This window comes from Trematomus bernacchii, unplaced genomic scaffold (assembly GCF_902827165.1).
Source record: "Trematomus bernacchii unplaced genomic scaffold, fTreBer1.1, whole genome shotgun sequence".
NCBI lineage: Eukaryota > Metazoa > Chordata > Actinopteri > Perciformes > Nototheniidae > Trematomus > Trematomus bernacchii.
In genome coordinates, this window is record NW_022987582.1 from 9,460,971 (window position 1) to 9,475,056 (window position 14,086).

General features: G+C 40.9%; 1 protein-coding gene across 1 annotated transcript in view; it reads right to left on the bottom strand.

Annotated features, from left to right (window-relative positions):
- Positions 1–14,086, bottom strand: part of LOC117480538 (CUB and sushi domain-containing protein 3-like) — a 217,382-nt gene that overhangs the window by 50,990 nt on the left and 152,306 nt on the right. Inside the window, 9 exon segments of the mRNA XM_034127877.1 lie at positions 1,499–1,672; positions 2,316–2,489; positions 4,146–4,319; positions 5,040–5,234; positions 6,045–6,230; positions 9,207–9,395; positions 10,662–10,788; positions 12,014–12,029; positions 12,253–12,445. Coding sequence (XP_033983768.1) covers positions 1,499–1,672; positions 2,316–2,489; positions 4,146–4,319; positions 5,040–5,234; positions 6,045–6,230; positions 9,207–9,395; positions 10,662–10,788; positions 12,014–12,029; positions 12,253–12,445 — 1,428 coding nt within the window.

The window sequence follows — 14,086 nt, forward strand, 5'->3', positions numbered from 1 at the left end:
GATTTTACTCATCTGATGTTTTACCAGGTCTGTCTCTACAGGGCTATTCACAGTAATGAGAACTGTGTCTCTTCACATCCGACTGCCAAATAAACCTCATGCCAAGAGGAGAGGTATTTTTAAATGGGCAAAGTCTGGCAAATCTAGCCTTGGCAGACTAGATCCAGAGGTAGCAGACCAATTAAAGCCACAATGGATATCTCTTAAAGGCATTTCTTTAATTGTATTTTAATGATTGCTCCTTTGTCTGTTACCTTGTGTTATATCATCTCCAAGTAATATGCACCACATCTTAGCACTGCAATGCATATCTGTCCAAAGCTGGAGACTTTTTCAAAGGCATATATGAAGGTATTTTCGAATCATTTATATTTTAAATAGCTTCCATCATACTATCGATATACCTACTCTCTTTTGTCATTTTATTATGGGGAATATAATGTAAATTAATAGTGGAAAAATACAGCAACATATTGTCAAACTGTCAAAACAATATTTGGCAAACAAGTACACGTTCTTCTCGTGTGGTCTCACAGAAGAATATGTGGAAAGCTGCTGATTGTAAACACAGCACTAATGAGGACTACCTGGGCACACTACAATTGGACACAACTAAAACACAGCTGCCAACCGACAGTCCTAATAAGATGGCTTCCACTAAATGTACTGTGAGCTTTCTTGCCTTCAAAGTAATCTCTCCCTGCAGCAAGCCTCTGGGTAAAAAAAATAGCAGAGAAAATGTAGAAACAATTCCCAATTTACTCTTCCCCTTCCATATATTTTGCTGTAAGCTCGTTATAGCTGTTTCTCTGCTTTCACTCTGAGGAAAGGGTTCCAGATGTTGCTTCCTAATGCTGTACTCTGAAAACTGGAACAGAGGGATTTTTTTGATTTAAATCAATAGATACAGTATGTGGACACAATTTCTATCAATTCTGCTTCTGTGTCTATGCCTGCGCATGCTGGCAGTTACAGGCTGCTGATTCCTGAATGATCATGATACATTTGCTGGCTGCTGGATTCTTGTGGTCATCCTAGCCTCTGATTCCTGAAGCATCACAAAGCACCTGCAAAAGCCATTTCATTCAGTGGATCCTACTCCTGCTCGTTGGCAGCTTCCTGCTCCACTGATGACTAGCCTGATCACAGGAGCAGAATTAGACAGAAGTGGCTTCTGTCACCAAACATTACTCTGCTTTAGTGATACTCAGAGGTATCAGAGAGGGATCATTGCTGAAAGTTAGCCGTGTGCATAATAATATGATGCATTTGCTGGTTCCAAATTCTTGCAGTCAATTTAGCTTTTTATTTTTTTATTCTTGTCTGTCTTGCCTCCTGAGGCAATGTCTGCAGATTGAGCCTCAGCTGAACATGCTGGCAGAGACAAGCAGCTTTTTAGTTCAACTGTCAGGATACATCTGCATCTTTCTAATACTTTAAGTCAATCCAGATGCCAATCATTTATCTAATCTGCAGGGGCTCTGTGGCTGGAGTTTACCTCTGCATGTCGGTGGCTGCCGGCTCCACTGGCGGCTGGCCTGGCACTGAGCGGTGGAGGGCCCTTCAAGGGTGTAGCCTTTGTTGCAGGCGAAGCGCACCACATCGTTGTAGTTGAAGCCATCGCCTGTGGTGCGGCCATATATGGGACTACCGGGGTGGCCACATGTGACAGCTGAAGTTGACACGCATCACCCGGGGATGTGTCAAGAAACATTATGTAGATAGGATTATGAAAAATGAAAGGCAGCAAGGAATGGGTTCAGAGAAGAGGTAAAGGGAGGGGTGGAATATATAGAAAGTGTGTAAAGAGGGGGAGAATAAGGGAGGGACACAAAATTCAATAATCATGATCGATAGGTGACATACAGTGACAACTATCATAGGAATATCATTACCATATAATTAACCTCAAAGAACAAGAGGGTAATTAAGAATCAAGACATGATTTGGATTGGGAAAGGGTAAATCCCAGTGTGAAGATGTGTATCAACTATAGGCTTGAGCCCTTCTCAAACTAAAGGTGCAGGAGGCTTTGAGAATTGCAGGAAGCTTTGTAACATTGATTACACATTAGAATTATTTTAAACATTGCAATTAAACCCTCACATTTTGTAGTATCCCTTTCTTTATTGTGAATACACATTTACATATTCAAAGCTCCCTTACATAATTAGCTAATTAAAATCCGGGAATGATAAAAGCAACACTCGCCATCAGCTATTTTGTATCTGAAGGGTAAGTTGTGAATCTCAGATAAAATACAGTTTCCCACATGCGGTCAATCAAGCAGTGAGAATTGGTTTTAAAGTACTTACAGATACAAACTGGGAGCTGTCCAGACCAGCCATGTTCCTGCTGGCAGATCCGTACTGAGGAGCCAATGAGCCGGAATCCGGGGTTGCATTGGTAAACCACTGTGTCTCTATAACCAAAGTTTTCCCCGATCACCTGCCCATTTACAATCCGCTCTGGAACGCCACAGTGACCAGCTGCGGGGAAGAACATGCAGCATCGTAAACATTTGTTATTGCCTTTTTGCTTAATGTTAACCCATCTAATATATATTTCAACAAGATCACATTTGTTTTGGAAACGGAGACCAGGAAAAGAAAGTACACATACTGTACTGCCCGTGGTGTAAGGTATAAATAACACTCTGCTTTTTGAACAAGATTCAGTTGTTGCCTATGTGGGGATCTCGTTTTTGCACCAGATGAAATTCACTTTGCATCACAAATCACCAAGAGTAATCGTCGCTGATCAGTCCTGTGGTGCAATACTTAAGTTAAGCTCTCAAGTGTTATTCGAATAATAGCCTGCAGTGTGGTCCGCTGAACCGATGGAGGATAGTTGCAGGCTAGAAACACAATTTTAACTGCGTTAACATGTTTGAATAACTTTGCATTTTGACAACTGTATTATAAAATGAAATGAGGAACCGTGTAACTTAAAAGGTCTTGGAATTAAAATGCCAGAAAACAAAATTAGTCAGTGTATTCATGAAACATATTGGATTTGGAAAGCATTTTTCAGCTCATTATCTCTGAATTATTTTTTCTAAATTTGTATTGGCTTTAGCTTCTCTGAAGTTTGATAACTCAGCTTTTCTCATCTACAGAAGAAAGAGATACACGTGAAACTCCTTACAGCACGTAATCATATTACCTTCAGCTACAATAAACGCCTTTCAGAGAGAAGGATTCTTGCTGAGATTTCCACTGCCACTTAAAACCTGGGAAATTGCCACTGACTGTGAGCCTGATTTCCCTAATTCACTCGTGCACCAAGAAACTCAGCCGAGCATTTTATTATCACACTACACTTGAGAGCAGAGGGATTCTACGAAGATATTGCTGAAGTAGGCGACTGCAGTGTACCGGGAGGTCCCTGGCTATGTTAACCCTGAATGTCATATTACTAAACAAGAGAGAGGTGCCCTTCTTTTAATGAACTGAGCCAATCGTGAGCGGAGTTTGGAGTGCAGAGTGCTGCCGCCACAGGGTTGATAAACGGACTACTGCATCTGCCAGGGAGACCGTCACAGTCTTCTGCTGCGTGGGTTTGAATGCGGCTCAAGTAATTACCTATGTCTCATTTTCTTCAACAGTACAGAGCTGAGATGAGCCGTGGTAAGCTTAGCTGTAGAATATGTCCTTGTTTATATATCTTAACAGCAGCTCAAAGTGTGGTACAGCTTGGCAATAGTCTCATAGTGTCAGGCCAGCTGTGGCTCCAAAGCTGCTCTCTCACATTTAACATTTTAGAAACAGCAAATCGCACTCACTCGGAGGCTTTACTGTACAGCACTATGCTCCAATTAACTAAAGATAGTGCCAAAAAAAAGTGTTTTTACCTTTTGATTTCTTGGTCTATAAAAAAGCTGCTGTGTGCAAGCCTGGAGGTAAGTATAAACTGGCAGCGTTTAGTACCGACGTGATTGTTGAAACAGACAACAACAAATGTTGAATCTTTCAGTTTATTGATATACTATATACAATTGGCAACATTGCAGCCCTCTGCTGGTTCTAGTCTGGGCATTCTGGCCCAACCAAAAATCATGCAGTTTGAAAACATCACAAGCAGTGTTTGACCCAGCTCAAGGCTTTCCTTTTTAAACATAAAGGTAACGTTAAGATCCTGCTTACCTAGGCAGTGAATCTCCATCCCACTCCAAAGGCCGGACAGGAGACACTCTCTAACTGTAGATCCAGTTAAAATATAGCCAACGTTACAGCTGAAAATAGCTGATGCTCCAAATGTATTTTGGGTCCCAATTTTCTTCCCGTTAGGAGGAGTAGACAGATCTCCACAGGAAATGACTGCAGTAAGACAAACATTGTTGTAAATAAGAGGAGGAAGAAGATGGAGGAGGCACATAATGAAAGAACAAGACGCCAGAAATATGAGGGAGAGAAAATAAGACAGAAAGGAGGAGATTGGAATTGGCTTACATCTTCAGAGTCAATGGGAGACGCAGTCATTTACACCATCTTACCGACCTCAATGCGATAAAAGAGTGACCTGTACTTTTTCATGGGGAGGATAATGATGGCGTTTGCCTTTGTACCAACATCTTTCATCAGGCAAGCTGGCACTTCCTTTTTCCATTACACAGGCTATTCAGCTCTTTTGCTACTCAAAATGCAGCTCCAATGGCAGCATAGAAACACTTGTATTTCCAACTCCAGCAATAAACAATATATAGCCTAGGCTGAAAAGTGAACAGGTAAAAAAAACAAAAGGGCATAATTAAGTTGATAATTGCTGTGAATTAGCTTCTCATTCTGCACTTGTGGTAAGTCTTTTAATGTAGGATATATATAGGTTTTTTAATTTTGTTAAATAAAAATCATCAAATCAGATTCATTCAATGTTATTCTATCTTTGCTCTGAAATTAATTAAAAATATATCAGTTTAGAATTAAATCATGCACCGTGGTTTAATTTTTCATGATAATGCTATGCAAAAAATTGAAGTGAATGTGTATAACCAAAGTGTTCCTCTGATTGTATGTAGTGCTGAAACAGAAGTCACTCACTTCTACAACGAGGCCGTTCGCTTCTCCAGCTCCACACCCCATTGGCCAGGCACTGGATGTGGGCGGGGCCAACGCGGTAGAATCCGGGGTTGCAGGTGAAGATAATTTTAGTTCCGTACTCATAGTGCGAACCGTTGACGATCCTCCATTTTCCATGGTCCAGAGAGAAGGAGCTGAGACTAGGGCACATGATGACTGTGCCACAAAAGGAGACAAAAGAGAGGGGATGCGGAGGAGAGTGGACATTGTGAGTTATGTTTTAATTTAGTTTTTTATCCCCTGTACACACATTGCTAAGTCCAAACCTGTTAACAAAAAGAACAGCGAAGCAGTGTCGAAGAAACAGAAATAGCATCTTAATCAGTAGAATGACTAATCCATGTCATGTAAATAGAAACTTGTGAATTTAATGTATACAAATGTTCCAAAAGAAAGCTGTTTATAAACCGGCATTCGTTAAATCCAAATGAGTCTCAAACAAACTCTGCATCTTTTTTGTACTGTGAGAGACGTATACAGCAGGGAATACACATTGGTCTCAATAGTAAACAATGTTGTCAATCACTAGTTAGACTTTCAAACTTGGGGGAGTTGCATTGGCATGTAAAACATTCACTCCCTGCCAGCTACAGATTTCTTCCAAACTTTTTACCCTCACTTTCATCCATCCGTCTTATTAACACTACACAACAGTATCGAGTCTTTCTGGGATGAAACCACAACGCGTGGTAATGTTGGGACTGCAGTCCATATTCCATGACGCCTCACATTACAGTACGGTGTTTTGTTGAACTGTTTGATATTCAACAACTCCTCAAACTGGCTTTTTCAAACTCTGTCTGCCTCCAAACAACTGTCAATTTTCCAAACTCGGGGCTTTCTGCATAACTCTTTCCTATCCTCATCTCTGAACTTCATCTTCCCACTGTCAACCGTACGATGGGTTCCTGCGGTTACCCCGTCTCTCTAAATCACCCTCTCTCCTCCCCAACATCCTCCACTCACCAATGCATCGGGGGATCTTGTTGTGGTTGCTCCAGGTGCCGTCTGGCTGGCAGACTGTGGTCGTCAGCTCTTTGGAGGAGAGCCGGTAGCCGTTGTTGCAGAAGTAGGTCACCCGTGTGGCGACAGAGTAATCAGTAGCGAGCACACCTCCGTTCACTGGCGCGGTGGGTACGCCACAGGACACAGCTGCAGGCGGCGAGAGGAAGGGTGTCATGAAACGTGTGTTCAAGAAACATCTCACATATACTGGAGATCTTCAGAGGGACGCCTGGTTAACACAGGCAGACACATTTTGACTTGACAGTCATTTTGTTAGAAAATGTTAAAAAACAATAAGGGCTGATTTAATTTAGCTGGACACTATGCCTACTGACAATCTTAGGAAAACGTTTTTACACCCACCAAATGCATTTACGGATTTTAAGGATGCTTGAGTGTTCTGAGTCATGTCGACAATAAACCAATTCATTTGCTTAAAGTGTCTTTTAGAATATATATTTTTTGTTATTTTACTCTTTACAAGGCTCTTGTAACTCTTAATCGCTTTATAATGCTTCAGGGCCTCCTATATTCTCTGCCTTTTTTGACAATGCATTAAACCAGGGAATTCCCCACCCAAAGGTATAAGAAATGCAAGCTCTGAGAACATTTTAGAAACCAAAAACATATTCATTCGAATTGCCTTCAACTGGCTGTCACTTATATGTTTTATTCTTATCTTTTACATGTTTCATTGTTATGCCTTGCTTTATTTTATCGTTTGCTTTTATTCTGCAGTATTTGCCTGTGTGTGTTTTTATTTATCTTGTTCCAATGGGTTTCTAAACTACTCTCCCTGTTTGAAAGGTGCGATATGAATAATGTATTTAATCCAATACATGAGAAAAAACAATAGAAAACATTTAATTAAGAAAAACAAACAAACCACATTAGACACTAAACAGGAGCCCTCGTACATTTGAATTAATATGTTGACAAAAACCCTTCCATGTGATACTTTGTAATGGTTGGTGGCAATTCACTCATTTCTTTTTAATAAGAAATTAGCTCTCCAAAGTATTTTTTAGGAGCCATACATTTAATTTACTTCTTGATTACATTTCAAATATGTATTTTATGTATTATCAGACTGAACAATTGTATTCATCTGTGGACAGTTTTCATTCAGAACCCTCAACTTATTGTTTTAGGATGCATATTTAATATACATTAGAGTGGCCTTTGCACATATCAGTCAGTCAACAAACTTGCATGATATGTTCAACAGAAAAACAAATGCAATTGGTCATCCTCTTCCTAATTAGAGAATCTACAAAATGAAGATTTCCAATGTTAAACACTATGTTTTATTTTGGTTGCAGTAATGTTGTGAATCTTCAGTTAAAAGATGAGAAATTCTTGTTTTGTAAACATGTTTCCAAAGTATTGAATTTATCTTTCCAGAATTAAAAGACACTATACGGGAAAACAATAGAATCTTTGCTCTGTACATTTTTCAGTTGAATTTGATGGATAATTTGATCATTGGTGTTAAACTGTGATCCGTCTCATATCTTTTGACGGGAAAGCCGTTTCTATGGCTCTAGACTTCTTCCAGTGTCCTTCATCCCCTGTATGGGAAAATCTGAGGCATAATTCTTTTATTTTCCAGGCAACTAAACTGTCTAATGATGATGATTATTTTGTTCAATAAACTAGTGGGGGCTGATGTTGATGGCTTTATCGATGACATACTTTAGGCTAACTGTTTTCACTTAATATATTCATGTCATCTTTTTGTGCCTCTGTTCTATGTTTCACCTGGCTGCAAGACAATTTCCCTTAAAAATAAGAAAGTTGAAGTTGACAACACTTAAGGCAAACGCATGAAAGTAACACGTTTATGTAACTTGTAACAACAGTAACTCTAAATATAGTACACAAAAAGACTCCCACTCAGCACTGTGTCCTTGTCTCTACACATAGAGTGAATCTTAGTAACTATGGCCTCGGAGAATATAGCAGACAGAAAGCTCAAGATAGTACGATTCAAGGTGTTTATCATCAGAGTCAGAGTGGGTGAGTCAAGCGGGGAAACCAACATCTGCGGGGCCAGACTAAATGGGAACAGTTATGCAAACACACACACACAAGATAAAATGGAGCAGCAATGGTAGCTGCACACTGTGAAACATCAAAGGTAGGAATCTGGCAGCATGGCCGGGAGCCATTACGTTGCCCCTCACCTCTCCATGAGAGAATCAATCAGCATTCATTTGCAAGTACTGCTAAGTCACATACTAACATATGCTAATCACACGCACTAAACACTTTCCCACACTGCAGATGGAAAGTTTCATCGTTAGGAGGATGAAGTCTTTATTACAGCTTAGTAGGTCGTTGGGCCTGAAACATTATTTAGGTCATTGCTCTTCCTATGAGACGCACAAGCAACATTGATGGATTCATGTACTCTGTATTCTCAACACATCATTCAATATGGATTTGAAAGAATGAAGGATTGATGGTGTAATGTAATCACCAGCATCTAGCATAGAGCATATGGACAGCATATGTATGAATAAATTAGTTTATTTGCAGCTACGGTTGGGTTTATGTGCTTTGCAAGAGCTACTATGTGCAATTACCAAGCTGACGGAATTAATCACAGGTGTGGAGTGTTTTTATATCATTTTAAAGTACATGACATACATATTTTGATTTCACTGCATCATGATAAAATGCAATTGAGAACACCATCTGTTGCTGTTTGCAGCAGTGTGAGTATTTGTGTAGTGCATGCAATCATACCGACGCATATGCACACATTTCACACGTGCGCATCAAAGAACCCAATTAGTTGAGTGAGACCCAACAACGGCAGACACTGCATGCTAATGGGGAGTTAGCCAAAGTAATTTGAAGAAGTGGAAATTGACAGAAGAAGGAAGGATTGATTTCTGTTGCCTTTCCACCCGACAGGTTTCTGGCTCTCAATCAGGCAGGATTCAGTTCAGCTGGTAACAACACAGGAATGGAGCTTGTGCTGAGACACTCGGGTGCCTCAAGCGCATGCCTGTCTACCCCCGCTGAGCATAGGGTTGCAGAGGCAGTGACCAGAAGAACAGGGAAGCAGGCAGGGTGAAGTTTGAAATAAAAGGCTGCCAGGGCTGATTTGCTCACCTTGACACGCGGGAACTGGCGAGTCCCAGGCGTAGAAGTCATAGGGGGTCTTCTTGCACACAGCTGTTCCCTTTCCGATCAGCTTGTAGCCCCTGTCGCAGGCCCAGCGCACCATGCTGTTCAGGTGACCTCCGGTCTGGCTCACGACAAAGCCGTGTTGTGGGGAGTCTGGGGTACTGCAGTACATCGCTACAATGGATGGAGGAATAAAGGAACACGGGAGAGGAGCGAGGAAAGGGAGAGGAGAGAGGCAACAACAGAAGGTGAGAATAAAGTCACAGAAAAGGGAATAGAGAACAGATAAACAGATGTTACTAGGGGAAAAGAGAAATAAAGCAGAGGAAAGGAAAAGATTAGAGGCTTTAACAAAGCTCCTCTAGAGAAAGACTCAGGTGAACATTTTAGTCACAGCGAGGCTCCATTTTAAATTCAGAAAGATAATAAGGGAAGGTGCCTGAGGACTGTCACATCTATTTAGCACTCAGGCTGTGTGCCAAAGGAAGTCCTCAAAATCACATTATTACTATTCCTCTCGTGGCCTATGGGCACGCACATATTCAATTTGATTTAACACAAGCAATACTCGTGCATCCTCTAGTTATTTGTTCCAAAGCCTTACTTTCCCCTCATCTTACAGCCCATCGAACACAACAAAGGTACATTTGATTTCCAGAATATGAGCACCGAATAGCCGATGGGACAGAAAAACCAAGGCAGGGATGTGTGCTTCACAAATGTCATCAAACATTTCTTCAAATCAGGATGACTGGAAGAAAGCAGGGATTTCAGTAGAAAAGACACACACAGGGGTTTAAGTCAGTTCCTGTTCAAGTCAATCAAGTCAAGGAGGAGTTTTCTTTACAAAATTCATCACACTGACTTACTTTCACAGTAACACTCTAGTGTATTACATATAATGGAGAGGCACAACATAAAAAAATCATGTCTTTTATGCTTTTTTCATTATCATTGATGCATTTCAAATGGAAGAAGATCCCCTTTGCTGCTCTTACATAGTACCGCTTGCTTTATTAAAGAACCAATTAAGAATTTACAAACCTTTTTAAATTAGGGAGTGCATAACAACATGGAAGTCTTGCAGTGATTTATTTTCCCTGCCTCATGTTGCTCTTATAGTGAGCCATTTGAAAGTATTTTTGTCAATTTATTAATTGTTTAATCTAAAAAAAGAAGATCATTCATAGCATAATCTAAAATCATGGGGTCACATTGTATCCTTAGTAAAATGCAGTAGCTGCAGCAGAGAAGCTTCGATGAATATGTTTCCCTATTTATTGTTATCACTCGTTCAATTGAAGCATCTCTAGACAGTGTTGACAATATAAATGCCAAACCCATTACTTTTATCACTTCTCTCTAGTTAAGAGATAAAGTATATTGAAATAGGACTAGTAAAAGTATGATTATAAGCTGGATACATACTTTGATACTCACCCACGTATCTGATGTGGAAGCCACGTCTGTTGGTGCCGTGGTCAGAGGACCAGCGCAGCAGGAGCTGGTGGCCGGCGGTGGTCAGGCTGAAGGGCGTCTCAATGTCACCGCTGAGGGATGCCAGGCTCTGCCCGTAGATGTTGGGACCTGAACACAGACAGCCGGACAGACACAAACACAATGTACCAGAAGAACAAGCATTAATGTAGACGGACGCAAACATGCATCTTCATTTGTTTCCTAGTTAAATAGCACTAAGTGCAGGTGCGTGGTGAGATCACCAGACCATATATTGTTTAACATTTCCAAATGCCTTATCCTGGCATCAAACACACAGTTGCATTTATTTAAAATGTAAATAGAGGACTTGTATAAAATCTGCTTTTTAACACTCTATAACTCATTCTAGTAATCGGAGCAATGGGCAGATTTGATCAATTGCGACCAGGGAACAGTCTGAGGATCCAATAGCCGCTTTCACACCAAGTACTTTGCCTTACTTAGTTCCCAGCACTTAGTTCCCAGCACTTAGTGTCCAGCACTTAGGTCCCAGCACTTAGTTCCCAGCACTTAGTTCCCCGCACTTAGTTCCCCGCACTTAGTGTCCAGCACTTAGGTCCCAGCACTTAGTTCCCCGCACTTAGTTCCCAGCACTTAGTTCCCCGCACTTAGTTCCCAGCACTTAGTACCCCCATGGAACTAAGAGCCGATTGCGTTCACACCGGAATACATTCCCTGAGGGAAGATTACGCAAATGAAGCCGCTGACGTCACGTCTTCTTCTTCTTCTGCTTTGGGTTTACTTTACTGGCAGGCCGCAAACAACTTCACGGCGTATACTGCCACCCGAAGTCCCCGGCCGGAAGTCCCCGGAGTTGGGGAGTAAATCGCCAGAACGCCGACACCTCCTCATCACTCCACCGCTCCAATGTTTTTTTTTGTGTTGCCATAAATTATTCTGTCTCCGTTGGTGCGCGGGCTAATGCTAATGCTAATAATGCTGATGCCAGTAAATACAATGGCGGCTTCAAAAAACCTTTCAGAGTTTTACGGGGCGTGGTTTGCAATTCGCCCAGCCAATCAAAAATGTGAACTTTTTTCTCCCCAGGAAAGTACCACCTCTCTAGCAGGCACTAAAAAGGGGGTACAAGTTCTCTGAACTAAGTTCTCTTTTTGGTGTGAACGCAAAATCCCAGGAACTATCGGAACTAAACAGGAAAAATACGGGGAAAAGTACTCTGGTGTGAAAGCGCCTATTGCCTTCATCAAGGACCCCTCAGCAGTGCCAAGGAGGCAATGTGGCCCCCCCAAAAGCATCAGTCAACACTGCAATTAATCTGTTGGGAGTTGAACAGGCGACCCTCCGTTCCTCAGCCAAATCCCTACAGACTGAGCTACTGCCACCCCTGAACACACTAGAACCCCAAATCAGCTCTAAAATAAGATGCTGAAACAGAGGTTAAAAAATTGTTTTCCCACTGAGAAGCACTACAATTTTAACACTAGACCAAACACATACATTATTTAGCTTGAGTCAAATTGTTTGTATCTTGCTTAGTACATTTTTTTTCACACCAACATTCCAGCAGAACCCACCATCAAATATTTCCAAGATGTCAAACTCCTTCTCTGTCTGGAAGAGCTCAAAGTGAAGAGTCATGTTGTAACCCTTTTCCACGTTGATCAGCCAGGAGCACATCTGGAGATTGGGGTAGTTGTCAGGGTAGCCTGGACTCAAGATCACCCCCGTTGAGTCAAAACGCACCTCATGGGCTGGACATTGGACTGGAAGAACAGAAACAGTATAAGGGCATGCAGCGATACAGGGAGAACAACGGAAAAAGAAAAGAGAAGAAGGGGTGGAGGTTGAAAGAGGGAGATGAAAACCTAGTGGAGGCAGAAAACTGAATAAACAGAGGTAAAGGGAAGAGATTGGAAGGTACAATTAAAGATGAGGCAAGATGATTTGAAGAAAGAAAATACAGGAATGCTCCACTGTGACAGTGGTAATCACATTGGAAAAATAACTAGTCCTGGAAACAATTACATTCCAGCCACACTGATATTGCACCGAAGGGCTTAGCTGGTGAGACTGCTCTTGTCACCAGGCTCCCCTGATATCAATCCATCAAATTATAAAACTGAATAGGTGAGACAGCTATCTTTGTATGGAAACATGGTGTGTGTAAGGCGTATGTGTGTGTGAGTAGATGTGAATCAGCTCACAGCATTCCCTTAATTTCCTTTATGCTGGCATGCTGGAAAATGACAGTTCTGTTTCCTTCTTTTCCTTTTCTGCTGTTAACACAAGTTTCTCTTCAGTGTCACTAGTGAAGAAACATGACGCATATAAAAGGTTAATGTGAACAAGTGCTCTGAATAAAAAGGTCACTGGGAACAGTTGGACATATATCAAGAAAAAAAGGCAGAGTAGGAAAAATGTTAACACAAAGCAATATGAATATTCCTCTGGGGAGTTGCTGCAGTTTCAACTAGCACAGATTTTGGCTCAGAGATAACAGGCAGATCTCCGAGAAGTCAAAGTCAGAAACGTTCTAAATAAAAATACATTTCTTAAAGCACACAGTACAGCAATCATCCGCTGCGGGAACTGAGGTCAACAAAGCATCTCATTACAATAAATCAACAACAAAGTTGAATACTTGCATCAAAGAAAAAGAAAAGACAAAAGCATAAAAGGATTTGTTTATGGCAGTATCAATATTTATAGAAACACTTTTCATCAGGGAGGAAACAAATCTCCAGTCGATCTGCTCAGAAAATAAATTAACGTAGCAATTTGTTACGAATAGCAGTATTTCTTTGCTGCCATTGCTTGGCAGTTTGTGATAGATGTGATCAATATTTTTCTGTGCATACTTGAGTGAAGTCTTTCCTGTTCAGACGCTTCAGGTTTTTACATCTCTCAAAACAGTATTAACTTATATTTATTTCCAATCCCTCTTCTTTATATAGTGGGCTCTAATGAGCATATACGGAAGAAAAGGTCAACCAAAGCTGACCTACAGTATAAGGGCTAAAGTTAAAGAGCAATGTGCAGGGTGTATTTCTTAATGAGTTTACACTTCTGATGAAAGGATCATTTCAATATTTATTCATTAAGGGGACAAATTTTGGATAATGACACCTCAAAGCTTTTTGAGAATGGTGTTAGTGTGTCAGTTCAGTGATCAGTATGTCATTTTCAACCAGTTTCAGGTTTATTTTTGCAGTTTCCTAAACTGTAAATTATTTACAAACACTGCTTTCTAAAGTTCACACTTTCCCAAATATAGTCGGAACTGTATTTTTGACGTAGTTGAGAGCCTTGATTTTGCATGTGAGATTTAAAAGTATGTCTAAAGTTGAATGTTAGAGACTTGTGACTCTCACTGACCATACGATGGAGTTCATAACGGGGTCTTC